The 16,901-nt window shown below is 41.5% G+C and overlaps 1 protein-coding gene across 1 annotated transcript in view; it reads left to right on the forward strand.

Annotated features, from left to right (window-relative positions):
- hmcn2 (hemicentin 2) overlaps window positions 1-16,901 on the forward strand; it is a 55,015-nt gene that overhangs the window by 34,014 nt on the left and 4,100 nt on the right. Inside the window, exons 41-76 of the mRNA XM_087795990.1 lie at window positions 65-146; window positions 218-349; window positions 412-555; window positions 621-780; window positions 1,815-1,939; window positions 2,478-2,661; window positions 2,738-2,835; window positions 2,894-3,172; window positions 3,240-3,430; window positions 3,525-3,606; window positions 4,600-4,736; window positions 4,868-5,009; window positions 5,073-5,217; window positions 5,287-5,414; window positions 5,485-5,641; window positions 5,713-5,834; window positions 6,118-6,282; window positions 6,423-6,530; window positions 6,601-6,735; window positions 6,807-6,941; window positions 7,002-7,271; window positions 8,499-8,689; window positions 8,764-8,977; window positions 9,055-9,189; window positions 9,627-9,817; window positions 10,206-10,287; window positions 10,982-11,152; window positions 11,211-11,363; window positions 11,445-11,582; window positions 11,770-11,891; window positions 12,903-13,143; window positions 13,205-13,264; window positions 13,343-13,462; window positions 13,554-13,688; window positions 13,766-13,885; window positions 16,291-16,416. Of these exons, the coding sequence (XP_087652116.1) occupies window positions 65-146; window positions 218-349; window positions 412-555; window positions 621-780; window positions 1,815-1,939; window positions 2,478-2,661; window positions 2,738-2,835; window positions 2,894-3,172; window positions 3,240-3,430; window positions 3,525-3,606; window positions 4,600-4,736; window positions 4,868-5,009; window positions 5,073-5,217; window positions 5,287-5,414; window positions 5,485-5,641; window positions 5,713-5,834; window positions 6,118-6,282; window positions 6,423-6,530; window positions 6,601-6,735; window positions 6,807-6,941; window positions 7,002-7,271; window positions 8,499-8,689; window positions 8,764-8,977; window positions 9,055-9,189; window positions 9,627-9,817; window positions 10,206-10,287; window positions 10,982-11,152; window positions 11,211-11,363; window positions 11,445-11,582; window positions 11,770-11,891; window positions 12,903-13,143; window positions 13,205-13,264; window positions 13,343-13,462; window positions 13,554-13,688; window positions 13,766-13,885; window positions 16,291-16,416 (5,320 nt within the window). The remainder of the gene's footprint in view (window positions 1-64; window positions 147-217; window positions 350-411; window positions 556-620; window positions 781-1,814; window positions 1,940-2,477; window positions 2,662-2,737; window positions 2,836-2,893; window positions 3,173-3,239; window positions 3,431-3,524; window positions 3,607-4,599; window positions 4,737-4,867; window positions 5,010-5,072; window positions 5,218-5,286; window positions 5,415-5,484; window positions 5,642-5,712; window positions 5,835-6,117; window positions 6,283-6,422; window positions 6,531-6,600; window positions 6,736-6,806; window positions 6,942-7,001; window positions 7,272-8,498; window positions 8,690-8,763; window positions 8,978-9,054; window positions 9,190-9,626; window positions 9,818-10,205; window positions 10,288-10,981; window positions 11,153-11,210; window positions 11,364-11,444; window positions 11,583-11,769; window positions 11,892-12,902; window positions 13,144-13,204; window positions 13,265-13,342; window positions 13,463-13,553; window positions 13,689-13,765; window positions 13,886-16,290; window positions 16,417-16,901) is intronic.

Consider the following 16,901-nt stretch of genomic DNA (forward strand, 5'->3'; position numbering starts at 1 on the left):
CAGTCATGTTAATGTAAATACTGTTGCATTTATCACTATAAAACGTCTTCCCGGATGTTTCCAGATGTCTGATGGTGGCTCCTACACTTGCAAAGTTTCCAATGTGGTGGGTCAAGTGGACCGGACTTTCAGACTTACTGTCTACGGTGAGTGCATGCATTCTTCGTAGTCAATTGAGTCGACCCTGGAAAATCATAAATTAACTGGCTTTCTACAGTCCCCCCAGTTTTGGACGGGCCCCTTGAGGAGTCTTTAAACGCCACTCTGGGGTCCCATATTGCCCTGCTCTGTGAGGCTTCAGGGGTCCCGATGCCCAGCATCACTTGGCTCAAAGATGGAACGCCGATAGGTAAGTTCTGATGCTGATTTTCCTTTGTTCATCTACTACATATGGTTGTGTTTGGTCTGTAGAGAGCAGCCTGCAGTGGCAGTGGTCAGTGAGAGGGAACCGTCTAGAGCTGGGACCACTCACGCTCATTCATGCTGGACGCTACACCTGTGTGGCTAAGAGCAGCGAAGGACAAACCCAGAAGGAGTACAAGCTCGTAGTGCAGGGTGAATACTTAAAATATTTATTAGTAATATTTTGTGCAAAAGTCTTACCGATCTCTACCAAACAGTCTCGCCCACGATCCTGGATTCTGTTCACCCGTCGGATCTGAGCGCACCCACTGGAGAGGATGTGACCCTGGAGTGCAAAGCAAATGGAATCCCAAAACCCAAGCTGAGCTGGTTGAAAGATGGACTCACAATAGAGAAATCTGACTCTCGTCACATCACGTAAGCATTATCCATTTTTCCGCCATAATTGCTGAAGCTAAGACTGTCCTAAGAGATAAACAATGAGCCCCAGGAATGGAAGAAAAAGAACAAGACAGTAGGCTAAATACTCAAATTCAATTTAATTAACAAAACACACCACGGTTCAAACGAAAATGTAATACTAAAAATTTACACAGGATGGCAAAATGCATACAGAGCGGGTTGGGGGAAAGCCGCTCACACCAGTAAAAGAGGGATGAAAGTTAAAGATATAATTTTCAAAATAAAAAATGACAATAAAACAAGTAACGTAATGTGCTGATGAAAAAGAGCCATCAATGGTAAAAGTGTTTAAAATCACGTATCCAGAAGGTAAATACATGTACGTCATACCTGGCAAAACTGGGAACGAGCTGACTCTGGTCTGTAGAAAGTCCAGCGTATATGAAGGCAGGATGATTGACAGATTGCCAACAACGTATGGAACTGACCCCGTCAACTGCTGACATATAAGGGAAACAAGGAAGATGACGGAAAGTACCTAACAAAATAACATGTAAAGATAGGGGATCATTACAAATACACTAGAAACACAACTTGTCTCTTGTTATTTGAAGAAGCAGTAGCTCAATTTTAGCATCTGTCAGATGACTTGCTTGAAATTTATGGAAGGGAACAAAAAGAGAACTAACGTAATCGGATTCTCAAACATTTACAACGTGATGTAATACAAACAACCGCTCAATGGATCTGTGATGATAATAAATTCTAAAGTATTTATTTAAGCAAAAATTTTCACATTACAAGTGGATTCTTGTGTTTGACAAATGATCTTATTTTAAGTCATTCCGCGGCGCTAAACATCATCTCCGGGAATCATCAGCATGACAGATCGATGAACAGACAAATGTTTCTGGTTCTGCTCCTCTGCCCTCATCATCGTGCACACAAGCAGCAGATGTTCCGCAGCTGTCACAGAATTCACGCTGAATTCCATCACTTCGACGGGTGATCGCAGGTTGAATACAAATCCTTGTTGCTGTGACTCGCAGGGTTTCTCCTGATGGCATCTCCCTGACATTACTGAGGCTGAGTCCTGCCGACTCCGGGACGTACACTTGTCTGGCTGTAAGCACCGCAGGCCAAGAGAGCAAGATCTACAACCTCCTGGTTCAGAGTAAGTCATCGTTTACACATCACATCCCTGATAAAGTGTGTATATGTTTGGGCTGCTAAGTCGATTACATGCAATTTTAGCTTCTAACTCTCTGGAATATCGTCGCAGTTAAAATCTCTGTTGGAGATGAGCGCGGTTAAAATCCTTGGACTACATTTTGGAAGCCTTGTGCTGTCTCTGGGTCAAGCTGACACAGTGGCTCAAAAACAAATGTGTTTGTGGTATCCCTTATATTGCCAAGGGTCTGGGTCAAGGTGAACGACCTCCACCACTGCATTTGTATTTCTGGAAGATAGGGAGGTCGTTCACTTTGACCCAGAGACAACGCAAGGGGTACCATAAACACATTTGTTTTAGGGCCTCTGGGACAGCTTGACTCTGAGATAACACAGGGGTTAAAATACTTCTAATTTACCCTGTTTATACTACTGAAGAGACTTTAACAGTGATGGCCTTTTTAGAGGCAGGAAACCTTAGAACAATTTAAACAAAAAAAAAAGTATTATTAAAAACAAAACTAAAATAATCTTCTCTTCAGTTCCACCCTCCATCTTCGGTGAGACCACTTTACCGCGAGAGGTTCAAGCCACACAGGACACCACTGTGACTCTGGAGTGTCAAGCCAAAGGAAACCCTCCTCCTCAGATCACCTGGCTGAGGAACGGTCATCCCCTTCTTTTGTCTCCTCGCACTCGTCTCCTCTCCGGAGACTCCCTCCTCCGGTCAGTTCACTGTCAGATCCAGGACTACGATCAATGGGATTTCAAATTTTATTTAAGAAAATTCGTTGTGTTTCAGGATATCTCCTGTTCAACTTTCTGACTCTGGAGTTTACACGTGTATCGCTCGGAGTCCTGCTGGTCTTGCTGAGCTCAGTTACGATGTCCAGGTCCAAGGTAGTGACAACAAAATTGGTTAAAAATGTCATATTTAATGATAACTCATGTCCTGCAGTGCCCCCTGGTGTTGACCACGTTGAACCAGTGGAGCCGGTTACAGTGGTCCAAGGGTCACTTGTGACTTTGACGTGTGAAGCCCGCGGTATTCCACCTCCAACACTGACCTGGATGAAGGACGGTCAGCCGCTGTCGCTGCACAGGAACCTGCTGCTGGACGGGCAGGAGACTCGACTGCAGCTGCCTGACGTCCGGACATCAGATGCTGGACTCTACAGCTGCGTGGCCAGTAACCAGGCGGGCAGCAGCACCAAGAGTTTTAACCTCACCATTCTCGGTATAAAAAAAAAAACAACATTTTATCACGTTTAGGAGTAAATTCAAAGTATAACAACCCCAAACAGAGCCGCCAAAGGTCACCAGTTCAAGTTCTCCTGAAGAGCTGACATTGGCCATCAACAGTCCACTTGAGCTGGAGTGCTCAGCAGAAGGAGTGCCTCCTCCCACCATCAGCTGGCTGAAGGACGGTCACCCCCTGGCCAAGAGTGACATCGTTCAGGATGATGGACACTTTGTCAGAATCAGCAAAATTCAGGTGATTTCAAGAAAAGAGTGTTGCTCCGAGAGAATAAAAAAAGGACGCTCAAGCAAATGATCATGATAATAAATTGGGGTTGATGAATTTACAGGTTGAGGATGCAGGTCTCTACACATGTCTGGCCAGCAGCCTCGCGGGAGAAGATGGTAGAAATCATTGGGTTAGAGTTCAAAGTAAGATCAACTTTTCTTTACTTCTGCCTCTAAATATAATGCTTGTTTTTGCAGATTCAACTGTTGACCTCCAATACTATTGCGTATTTTTAAAAGAAAAATAAATATGTACGTATATATGCCGCTTGTTTATCTTACAGAGGAGAGCTTGTAACATGGCAGTAAACAAGCAAGATAATAAATAATTAACCTACCAGAACAGTTATTGTCAAGTTCAGGTCGTCTGCTATCATTACCTCTGAAAATCTTCTTGTCTTTGTGCATTGAGTTACTTCTTTACACTGTCGTCTCCAATATCTCACTATGAAAATATTGCTGCAAGTTTAAGTTCAGTATCTCTATTTCCTTCTTCAACAGCCAGGTTTTGATCAAGGTGCTGTCTTGAAATGTTGGTAGTTGTGTACAGGTTTTTAACCAACGTTGTTTTGCTTCATTATTGTGGAGGTTGGTTGATAGTTGCAATGGGAAGTGGGGATTATAGGGTGGTTAAGAGGATGTGCTGTTCTGTCACAGCACCGTCATTAGTATACTGAGGAAAAAGGCATGTTTTGTGGATTAAGCTAAAGCGTTAAAACACGATCTTCAATAGAAGTATCTCCTCCTCCTCAAACAATAGGCCTTGAATCCAAACCTGGCGTGACAAACATCAAAACGAATTCATAAGCAAACCAAAAACTAGACCACCATCAACTAATGTTAATATTAGGACATACAAAGATTGCAGTGTTTAAACTTCAAGTGCCAGTATATCTACAATTTCTTTGGCCTGTGACTTGGACGGTGTACAACATTTTGGTCCAATGCATCATATGCGTTGACTTCATGCTTCAGCTGGAGAGTATACTAGCTGGGGCTTTAAAAGCAACAAATGACCTTTAATATAGGTATTTTCAATTCGTTTTGCGGTGAGAAAATCATGATGCAATTGATGAAGTCATTTTTTTCCCTTGATTATCTAAGCATCCCAAGTAATGAGTTTAATCTCTTTTTCAGTCCCACCTACTCTCATGGGCTCTGGTGACGTTAGGACTCTTATGGTGCCAGTAAATGGTCATCTGACCTTGGAGTGCCTGGCAGACAGTGACCCTCCTCCTGATATTCAATGGTATAAGGATGAGGTCAAGATGCAGGTGGGTACCCAAGGAAAACAAGGAAGACGTTTATAATAGAAAATGAGGGAAATATACCAAGAAGTGAAGAAAAGAATGTCATTTTAACTTAGTACACAGTTTTAAAATTGTCATGCTTGTTATCTATTTAGCTTGGTGGTCGTATCCAGAGGTTAGCTGGAGGTCAATACCTGGAGATTCAGGAAGTGAGAGCCGAGGACAGCGGTCACTACAGCTGTGTGGTCACCAACATGGCCGGCAGTAGCAGTCTCTTTTTCACTGTGGAGATCCTTTGTAAGTCTTTTTGTTTAGAGATCCTTTCTGTAGACACGTCTCCTCACTTTAAATTCTCTACAGTGCCCCCTGTGATAAAAGAGGGAAGTGCAGTGGTGACAACACATGTCGGCGAGGACGCAGTTCTACCTTGTCAGGTTGAAAGTGACGTTTCTACGACGGTCATGTGGAGAAAGGATGGCTTCCCGATTCCTCATGATAACATTAAGTATGCTTCCAGTTCTGGAAAATTCTTGTCTTTAAAAATCCCACGTTTAACCGACCTTACGTTTGGTAGATATAGCATTTTAGAAGAAGGTTCCCTACGTGTACACAACACCCAGCTGAGTGATGCTGGTCGATACTACTGCACTGTGTCAAACCAGGCCGGCTCGGATCACCGTGGGATGGACCTCCGTGTATTTGGTGTGATCTTTTATATTCGTACTGAAGTTTCACGCTGACATCTGACAGTGCATTTTCTTCCTCCCATCAGTCGCTCCATCAATCAGTCCCGGACCATTCAACGTGACAGTGACAACAGGCATCAGAGCTGCTCTGAGTTGTGAGACTGCAGGGATACCTCCTCCGAAAGTTTCCTGGAAAAGAAACGGTTCTCCTCTGGATTTGAACCAGCATGCTGGTGCCTACAGGTGACATTTGGGTTCACAAGTGAAGAGAATGTAACTTATGACTTCCTTGTAAAACCTCTCATCCTGTTCAGGTTACTTTCCTCTGGATCTCTAATCCTCCTGTCACCGTCCTCCGAAGACGAAGGTTATTTCGAGTGCACGGCTGTGAATGAGGTCGGAGAAGAGCGTAGAGTCATTGAGGTCCTTATACAAGGTAAATATAGGCAATAAATTACAGTTTCAATCGTTTAATTACCAAAATAAGGCAAGAAAAACATCAGTAGTCTAGGAGAGGATTGTGATATAAATTGACAATGCTATAGTAAAAAGAGGTTACATTCAGCTGGACAAGAAATATAGTCTTTATCTTGTGAAAAGAACGAAAAAAGATAATGTATCACTTCAGAAAGACAGAGACAAAATCTGTTGAGTATTTCTGGGCAACAGTTTCTTCTCAACAAATAGTAACGTTTTCTTTCTTCTCTTTGTCACAACAGTTCCACCATCCATAGAAGATGACGTAACGACAGTAACGGCAGTGAAGATGTCTCCTGTGGTGTTACCCTGTCATGTACAAGGACGCCCTCAACCCACCATCACCTGGACCAAAGGTGGGGTTAAGTTGGGAGCCAGAGGAGGAAGCTACCGTGTCCTGCCAACTGGTAAGACCATGTTTAGTCCTGATAATCACTATACAGTGATCCTCATTTATAACTGCTGTGAAACTGTGAATATCTACTTTTATTGAAGTACTACTGTGTATTTGTTGGTAATAAATAACAAACTTTTTTAACCCATGTAGGAGTTTTGGAGATCCCTTCAGTACTGCCAAGTCATGCTGGCCGCTATACCTGCTCAGCACGAAATCCTGCTGGATTGGCCCACAAACACATTATCCTCAGTGTCCAGGGTGAGTTCATGTACATCTAAGAGGAAAACACAAAGTTTAATTTTATATAAATGCTCTTTGATCTGTTTAGAACCCCCGGGTATTAAACCAATGGCAGAGGAAGTACAAGTGGTGTTAAACCATGGGACAATCCTTCCCTGTGATTCCCATGGACTCCCTAGACCATCGGTCTCCTGGCAAAGGGAAGGAGTTCCTATAGCATCAGGTAAACAGAGGAAAATAAACCATTTAATAACCGTAATATACAACCATTTAACCATTGAACTGGGTCTGCAGGTCATAGACTGGCGGTACTTTCCAACGGCGCCCTCAAGTTTTCTAGGGTAACACTTGGTGATGCAGGGCTGTACCAATGCCTGGCCAAAAATGAGGCCGGCGTGGCCGTGGGGAGGACCAAACTTGTGCTGCAAGGTAACAACATCCTCAATCTGCCTCGAGAGTCTTGTTCATGGAGGTAATTCCTCTCTGCAGTGCCTCCGGTGCTGAGTGTACCACGCGTGGAGAACACAGCCGTTCTGGGCCAGGCAGTCAGTCTGGAGTGCGTAGCCGACGGTCAGCCCCAACCAGAAGTGACTTGGCACAGAGAGAGGAGGCCCGTGACTGACGGCTCTCACCTGCATGTGTATTCCAACGGAACTTTGGTCATCCCGTCGACTCAGCGCAGCGACGCCGGCCTCTACACATGCACGGCCAAGAATGTGGCGGGCAGAGCCAGTCACGACATGAGACTGGTCATTCAAGGTGAATCCACGTTTCAACTATACCGAGCTAACGCTGCTCGTTTCACTTTAGTTTATCAAAACTCAAAATACAATTAAGTCAATAAAACAAGTTCAATAATTCAACATTTTTATTGGAAAAACAAACAAAATGAAACTTCTACGTCACTTGGTTGTTAGACCAGTTTTATTTCAGAACTGTGCCTTCCAACATTTAAACATTGTTTTAATCATTTAATCACCAAAGTAACCAAGTTTATTTATTTTATTTATTTATCCCATTATATGTTGTTCTTTATACAGTCAAGTTTCCGGTTTGGCCTTGTTCTTAACCCCTGTGTTATCTCAGGGTTAAGGTGATCCAAACGCCTGGAAACAAATGACCTTGACCCAGAGCCAACGCAAGGGGTATCAAATTTGTTTTCAGGCCTTCGGGTCATTTTGACCCTGAGATAGCACAGGGGTTAAAGCAAAGTTAACAGTTTGAAAAGGTTTTTTAATCATATTTTCTGTGATGATTGGTTTATTTAAAAAAAGACATGACTCAAACAACAGAATTATCTAGCTATTATAAACAATTATTTATACAATTTGATCCAGCATTGGTGGTTGCACTCATTTCCATAATGGTTAAAGTTCTGAGAAAGATTTTAGGAGAATAAAAAAAAAAACAGTCCAATAAGAGCCTTTTTCCAATTTTTGAACTAATGTCTCAACGTCCAAATTACAATATTTTAACACCAGAGCAGGGCAGAAAAGAGGGCACAGAGAAATCTTACATAGTGTTGCTTGAACAGAGTTTACCCCATGAGCAGCAGTTAGCAGAGTTATCAGCAGAAGCCATAAACAAAACACTGGAAACCTTTCTAAATCCAGATGAAACTCCACTAAACTTTAATCGTTTGGAACCAATCCTGATTTTTCAAATAAAAATAAATTGACAACTGTTTATGCTATTCTTTTAATAAAAGACAAACCAAAGCTGGCAAAAACAAATAGTCCTTGGCAGAGGCATGAACACAAAATGAATAAGTGTTGACAAATCTCCTCACTTGTTTTCACTCTGTCGTTAATCGCTTAATGATGTTCAGAAATAACAAACTCTAACATTGTTTCTCTAATCTTTGGCATGCTGCATTGCTAGAGCTGGATTGTGTTAAAAGGTATTTTTAACAAACATTATTTTGATATTTGGCTTGAAAACCCTATCGCTGAAGTAGATAACTGATATGATGGGGTTTTCTTTTAGTTCCACCAATGATTCCTCCAGTGCAGACGGAAATTTCCGTCATTCAAGGCTTCCAGGCGCTCCTGCCATGTTCTCCTCAAGGTTCTCCGGAGCCCAGGGTGTCGTGGAAGAAAGACGGGGCGATCGTCCCCAACATACCCGGCAAATTCACTGTCCTCAGATCAGGAGAGCTGATCATCGAGCGAGCCGAGGTGAGTGGCTGCTTTTCTTTTCTCTCCACGAGTCTTGAATACTTCATTGATTTGGGTTTGATTCATGGAAACAGTCAGGAGACTCTGGGATGTTCACTTGTGTGGCCACCAACGTGGCGGGGTCAGCGAGACAAGACATCCGCCTTTCCATCAACATGAGGCCCATTTTTAAGGAGATGCCCAGTGATGTCACTCTGAACCGAGGACAGAGTCTGGTGCTGTCCTGCCACGCACATGGAACTCCGCCCCCCGCCGTCTCCTGGACAGTCAACAACAGGCCGCACTCTGGTATGTTACGAATTACCCATCATCTAAATACTTATTTTAATATTTGTATTATTTGTTTGTCTGGTTTTAAATTGTAGGTGCAACTGTGGACGAAGCGGGCAGAAGCAGCGTGATCGTTGACAACATCACCATGAGTGATGCAGGGACGTACGTGTGTGTCGCTGAAAACAGCGTGGGATCGATCCGAGCGCTTTCGTTTGTCCGAATCAGAGGTGGGATGTTATTTAAGGCTGGTCTTAACATTGTTTGATTCAATTTAATTTAAAGTGTCTTATCGTAACAAAGTTATCTCAAGACACTTTACAGTTTAAGTAAGACTATAATGGAGAAAAGAAAAACAAATCCCAGCGACTCAACAATGAGTGAATCACAGTGAGGCGGTGGCGAGGAAAAACTTCCTTTTAGAAGGCAGAAACTTCGAGCAGAACCAGACTCAGCGTAAATCAACTTCTCTGGGCTTACAATATTGTCAGCTTAAGTTTTTTGAAAAACAATATAAGATTGGAGAATAAAAGTTAACATAGAAAATGATTAGCCTAAAGACAAAACACACAAAATACATATATTTAAGTAACATCCCTATTTTTGTTTTTACAGCCAATACTTGTTTTTTTCAGTTCTAAGCTCATAAACTTTATAATGTCTTCAGAGCCTCCCGTCCTCAAAGGTGAAGCCCACACGACGCAGACGGTCCTCCAAGGAAGTTCTGCGGTGCTTGACTGTCCGGTCCACGGAGACCCGAGCCCGGTCCTCCGATGGCTACGCAATGGAAAACCGTTTCTCCGATCTTTGCGGACTCAAGTTCTCCATAATGGCTCTTTAGTCATTTACAGCATGACTGTAAGTATGGGATTCCTTGAAGCGCTAACAAGTTCCATCTTGATCCAGGACCACAGAGAACAGTGCGGCGCTGTCCTGTCGCTTAATCGGATTTGAGGAGTCTCATTGAGGGAAGCTAACAACATTATCCTGAGAGGGAGACGGGAGTTTGATGTTCCCAGACTGCTGAGCTTTTCTTAGAATGTAACCTGGTTAGGTTCCCATCTGCTGCTGTAATTGCAAATCTCACAGCTGAGACTTTCTCACAGACTCAGAGCTGTTCATCCCCATCCTGACGCCAGCTGAAGCGTCTACTCCCTGATTCACAAGCATTGATGATTGTCCTTCATTAGCCGAGATATTCATTAAACACACAAACAAGACAACATCTTTCTTCTTTTGCATCCAGGGTGCAGACGAAGGCGAGTACCAGTGCGTGGCCGAGAGTGAAGCTGGAACAGCCGAGAGGACCATAACTCTCAAGGTTCAAAGTGAGTTTTAATTTATGACTATTTGCACATTTGTTTTGTACATGACAATGAAACTCTGAAACAATTTACCCAGTTGTTTGAAGATTTAATGAATCAAGGATTTTGCTTGTCATCCCAATACTTTCAAGATAAAGATTTGTTTATGAGGCCTGATCATGAATAATGAAAACAAATATTAATTTACAAATATTTATTAACCTCAGGGGGTAGACAACAAAGCAATTTCAATATTAAAGAGAAATACTTTTCTTAGCGAGGAGAACCAATGACACAGTAGCTAAGAAGTTGTTACCTAGTTTGGTAGTCCTGCTGATCTAGCAGTCTCTTACCAGAATCTCTAATATTATCTTAAACCTTATTTGTTCCATTTCCTGTTGCTAAAAACACTTAAAAACAGCATTACATTGTTTGTACGTAATCAAATTGCTATTTTTTCTAGCCATGCTATTAATATCTTTATCTTCACTACTGTACTTTTTAAAAGTTTAAAAAGAAGATATAAACTTTGTTAACTAGGTTATATAGTGTAAAGTTTATATAAGGATATAAACTGAATAAAAACACATAAAATCTGTTTATTTTTTTATACCTGCCCCATTGCTAGATGAAAATAAATACAAATTTACTGGAAAAAACAAACAAATTAACATCAATTAATAAAGATTTTCCTCTGAACATTGTTTCCCCTCTGCAGTAAATGGAGGGTACTCGAACTGGGAGGACTGGGGTCCCTGCAGCAGCACTTGTGGACCAGGATTCCAGGAGCGCATACGAGTCTGTAACCATCCAGAACCATCCAACGGTGGACGAGCCTGCAGTGGACCCAGCGTTGCCTCACGGAAGTGTCACGGAGGACTGTGTCCAGGTGAGAGATATAGTGTTCAGATGTGTTTAAAGAAGTATTAACCGTGATCCTGATGCAGGAGAGACTCCACGCAGAACCAGAGGAAGTCTGATCGGAATGGTGAACGACCGGGAGTTTGGCGTCTCTTACCTGGAGGCCAACATCACCGACAGAGTGGAGGACGGGTGCAGCACTGTGCAGGCCCGTCTGGACAACATCCCCCCAACTGTGGGTGAGTGTGGACACATTTGCACTCACCAAAAAAACAATAGATTGCCGAGTCAACATCATGCATCTCTCACTGATGTTCCAGGTCCTTTGCTGCGGGCCCTGGTGTCTGTGTTCGCTCCCATCTACTGGACCACGGTGCTGCAGAACCAAGCGACCAAAAATGGCTACTCCTTCACTCAGGGCCAGTTCAGACAGGAATCTCAGCTCGAGTTTGAAACAGGTATTTGAACATCAGCGTCATTACTGTAGAAATGATGATGAATGACTTGATTCAATATTAAACAAAAATGAGTTGCTGTAATGATTTTCTCAACCAGAAGGTGGCGAGCTACACCAACTGTAGATTCAGAAAACTTATTTTTTCATTGATCAGCCAAATGATCTCATCTTTTTTGTCTCTCCTCCAGGGGAGATTCTTCGTTTGACTCATGTGGCGAGAGGTCTGGATCCTGAAGGAGTTCTCCAAATTGACATAGTCATAAACGGATATGTCCCTCCTTCATTATCCACGTCCCATCTCAGCCTCCAGGTGAGTCCACATCTGCCGATGTTGATGTGTCTTCATAAACAATAACAAGTTTCCTTTGAAGACTTGGCACATCATGCTGCTTGAGCAACATATGGAAAACCTTCAGTCAGTTCTGCTAAACCAAATTACATTTACAATGCAATCCTTTTTTTTGTTATAGTGAACTCAGAATCTAAATGATCTCTTAAATCAAATGTAGAAACTCAGAACCAAAATATGCAAACTTTTGAAACAAATTGATAAACTCCAAGGACTCCACTGTCAACTGACTGTTTTAAAAAGTGTCTAAAAACCTTATTTTTTTTTAAATAAAATCATTTGATCTATGATTGTTTTTATTACCTTTAAGAAACATCTAAATACGTTTCTATTTGTTAAGGCTTTTCCTTGATTTTCTGGAACTCCTGTTGTGTTATCAGTTTTATCTTGATCTTTAAAGTATATACTTTATTGAGTATTGTTTTGATTGTTTAAGCGCTTTGTGACCCTGGTCTGGAAAAGCGCTATAAAATAAAAATTACTTACTTACTTACTTACTTATCTATCAACTGATATTGTTGCTGTTATATTTTAAACTCCATGCTTCCGTAGCACTTTGGGATTCTTTATTAGAATATAAAGTGCACTATAAATAAAATAATTTTTTTTTTTTTTTTTTTAGTTGAAAATACACGTACCCAACTCAGTGCTGTATAATTCCAAAAATAACTATCACAGTGTAAAAATCACTCACTAGTTTATCAAATAATACATTAAGAGACTCTTGACTGACTGATTAAATTTAATATTTAAGGATCCTTAATTTTTTTTTATATTGTAGTACCAAAGGTTTTCAAGTGATTAAGAAATAAATGTGCAGGTTTAATCATGTTTTCGTTTATTGGACAAGACAAAATTATTTTGAACCAACAAATCATTTCTATACAGCATCGCACATAGAAGAGATGCTTTAAGTTTGCTATAACTACAAAATACTGTATAAAACAATGTTAAGATTCTTCTGTCTTGCAGGATTACGAGGAATCCTATTTGCAAACGGGCCGAGGTCAGCTGTACTCGTGGTCATCCCAGAACCACCAGAGAGGAGGGGCCCCCATGGTGCTGCGCTGCAACCACACCATCATTTACGAGGGCCAGGAGAATCGCCAGGGACCTCTGCTGCAGCTGCTCAAAGTGTCAGGCACCGACAGTGCCTACAACATGTTCACTCTCACGCTGGACTTCCACATCACCGCCAACCTCCTCGTGCCAGGTCTGAGACCATTCCTCCCGTCCTCTCCTCACGACTTGACTGTAAACTTTACTATCTGCAGACGGTTATGAAGAGACGTGCCCTAAAGGTTTCGTCCTGGACGAGGCTTCATACTGCGCTGGTATGTTGCTCCACCTCATTTATCTCAAGCCCCCCAATTATCTCTTGAAACTTCCTCACTGTCGTGTTTTTTTTTAAGATGAAGACGAATGTGCTCTTGAGTCGCCCTGCTCTCACGCGTGCAACAACATCATGGGAGGATTTTCCTGCGCCTGTCCCTCTGGATTCACCATCACCACGGAGAGCAACACGTGCCAAGGTGAGGGGAAACAAGCCGGAGGTTTTTATGAGCAACGCTGGCCGTTGTCCGTGGAAAAAACGTGTCACAGATGCTGCCATTTCTTCTGCAGATATCGACGAGTGCGCTCAGGGCTCGCACATGTGCCACTACAACCAACAGTGCGTCAACACGTTGGGCACATACCGCTGCCAGGCCAAGTGTGGACCGGGATTCAAACCCAGCATCACGGGAACCAGCTGCGAAGGTACGCCGGCGACTATGCCGTGGTCACAAGAGAAAGAGCGATAACCTTGTACATAACATGGAACTTTTATGTTGCAGACGTGGACGAGTGCCAGGAGTCGGCTCTCTCTCCGTGCCAGCATCAGTGTCTGAACACCCTCGGCTCGTATCGCTGTGTGTGCCACCCCGGCTACCAGCTGTCTGGACATCGCTGCATCGGTCAGTCGGCCTCCAGATAGTCATGGAGAATTTAGATTATTCAAGTGAAACCAACATGATGAAAATTGGTCGATTTGAACAATTACATTGGAGTCACATCAACATTAAGTACTTTTATTTAAATAATGTAGCTCTGATTTCTATTAGTTTCTATTATTACTTAAAATAGTTTCATTCCTGAGGTGAAAAGTACTTAATATATTTACACATTAGTGCAAATAACCCACGTGTTATCTCAGTGTCAAATACATTTGTTTTCGGGCCTTCGGGGTTACCTTGACCCTGAGAAATCAAAGGGTTAAGCCAAAATTCAAATGGAATAGTGCACTTTAGTACATTTAAAAAAGATCTGCTACCAGTTTTTATAGGTAACCTTTTTTAACAAAATTGAAATGCTGCTCTGGTAAAGGATTGAAAGTAGAACAGGATATTTAACTGTTGTGTGACATGTTTTATTTTGTAATAGTTAAATTTGCTCTGCTATTTAATTCTTTAAAGGGCAAATAATGTGTTAATTTACTTATTATTTGAAATAGATCTTGAACCTCTATTGTATTTATGTGTCTGTTTGCACAAAACTCTCTTTTCATTTAAATATTTACATTAGAAAATGTGCTTAAGCCCCGCCCACTAAAATACTTCTGGAGATTATATCTTGTTTACCATAACCACACCCACTCTGTTATTGGTAAAGCATTGAGGGTTGTCACCGCGAGTTATCAATCCTGGAAGTCTCCCCCGCCAAGAGACTCTTTTTATAAACAAAGCAGGGTGTGCTTACAGCTGGCTGGAGGAGGAGTGAAACCATTATAATGTTATAATGGATTCTGCTCTCGTAACCTCTCATTTGCCAAGATTTCAGACGGGGGAGAACTTTTTTAAGAAATAAGTTCAACACATGGTCACTATGAGAGACTTACTGCATTTTGGAGAGGAAGACTTTAACATTGAAACATGAGTGAGTCAGGAGAGTTTTCACATTAGTTTCCCTTTAATACATACAAATTCACAAAGGAAAAAGTCCAAAACGTTCTCCACAAAGACAAAAAAAGAAATAAATATCATAAACTCAGGAACTACTGTGAGAATAACTTGTGTAAGGAAAAACTTCAGAGAACAGTCCAGAGAGAACTCAACGGAAAACATGGAACACGACTGCAATCAAAAAACTTGGCTGGTCTCTGGTCAGGAGTATCAATGATCTGGCGACTTCTTTCCTGTTTGCAGAGCTCCTTAAAAAGAGGGAAAAGTCGTTATTTAATCACTCCAGCCTTTCATACTTCTTGCCCAATTTACAAAAAGACCACAACATAATAAAAGAAAGCAAACAGGAAACATGAGATGTTTGTCACAATGGCTGTTGGAAAAAGTACATTTAATTGACTTTCTCTTTGATTTTATTTGAGTATATATGCAGTTATAACTTAAAAACTCTTCTACCTAATATTAGAAAAACTTATCAAGTATTGTATCATCTATACCTTTGGGTGAAAAGTAAAGAATATTTTGACTGACATGAGGATCTCCTCCCTTCCCATCCATTCTGGTAATTCTCAGTGTTCATGTTTTTAGAATTGGTTAGAAATTGGTTAAATAAGAAGTGATTTGTTTTTGCAAAATGTATAATTATGAGAATATAATTTTTCTGCAGGTAAATCTTTACCTCAGAATGACGATAGCACTGTGTTCACCTATCCTGGCTGGAAAATACAGTTTATAACTCAGGATCAATTTGTTCGTCTCCATATCAGAACATAACCATTATGATAAAGGTTTCTCTTTCTAGGAAGTGCTACAGGGTAGTGAGGTAAAGTTATCTGAACCCATCTCTAAATAGCGAATACAACTTTGTGGCAACTTGTCTGCTTGAGACCTTGGCTCCTTTAAGAGTGATGTCAAATGCTCTCTGTCCTTGTTACAGCCAGATCAATGGTAAGTGGGTTGTGTGTAAAACGCCTGGACAGGAATATATCATCTTTTTGATATATTCAATTATACTTTTGACAAAAATAGTACAAAATCTGAATTCTTATAGTCAAATTAATGTAAATTATCATTTTAAATGTTCAATATTATGGTTGGAAATGGACTAGAAGTTTAGGTCTGATTTTGAAATGGAAATGGTATTATTTAAAATTCATACAGAGAGTGACATCTAGGGGACTAGTGGAGAAATGATACAACTTCATGAAGCTTCATCCGTTAGAAATGGCTGAATTTGTTAAAATAGTTTTGCAGGAAACTCACCAAAGAAAGTTTTATATCACCACCTGGTGCTCATTTGTTATAATAAACACTCCATTATGGACAATTAAACACAATAATCTCTATTTTAATATGAATATAACGCTTGAGTGTTAAAAAGGATTTAACCTGATTAAAAAGAACATCTGCTGCACCCACAGACATCAACGAGTGCTTGAGAAGTGTGTGCCCGGCTCACCAGCAGTGCCGCAACACCGATGGAGGGTACCAGTGCTTCGACAGCTGCCCCGCCGGCATGACCAAGTCAGAGAGCGGATCCTGTGTGGGTGAGTGCTGCCTTCATTCCCTCTCACTTGTTTCTCATCACCGAATAGGTGGGAGTTTTGTCGGTCCGAGCACGAGTGTGTACTTTCACTGATGAGTTCCTGCCTGTGATAGCAAAGGTTTGTTTATGTAGGGGATACTCGTGTCGGCCTCCACCTCCTCGCCCACACTGCACTTTATGTTGAGGAACAACACGTTGGATTTCACAGGAAATCTGCTCGGATTGCTGAGAGGCACGGAGCAGCTCGGTGTGGTTGCTCTGAGCCAATGACTTTTACAACGGATTCATTAATTGGGTTAAGAGGGAAGAAATTTCACTGGTGTAACAAAGATGCTTTTATAGAGGAAGAAGGAGAGTTTATGGGAGAGTGTTCTTTATGTGCAGACAGCTGCTCACGTTTAATAGAAATGACACATTTATTTAGACTATTAATTACCTTCACTGCTGTCATTATTTATAATTGTCCTATTTTATACTTTGTCTGTT

Source organism: Callionymus lyra, chromosome 1 (genome assembly GCF_982586985.1).
Source record: "Callionymus lyra chromosome 1, fCalLyr1.hap1.1, whole genome shotgun sequence".
NCBI classification, from domain to species: domain Eukaryota; kingdom Metazoa; phylum Chordata; class Actinopteri; order Syngnathiformes; family Callionymidae; genus Callionymus; species Callionymus lyra.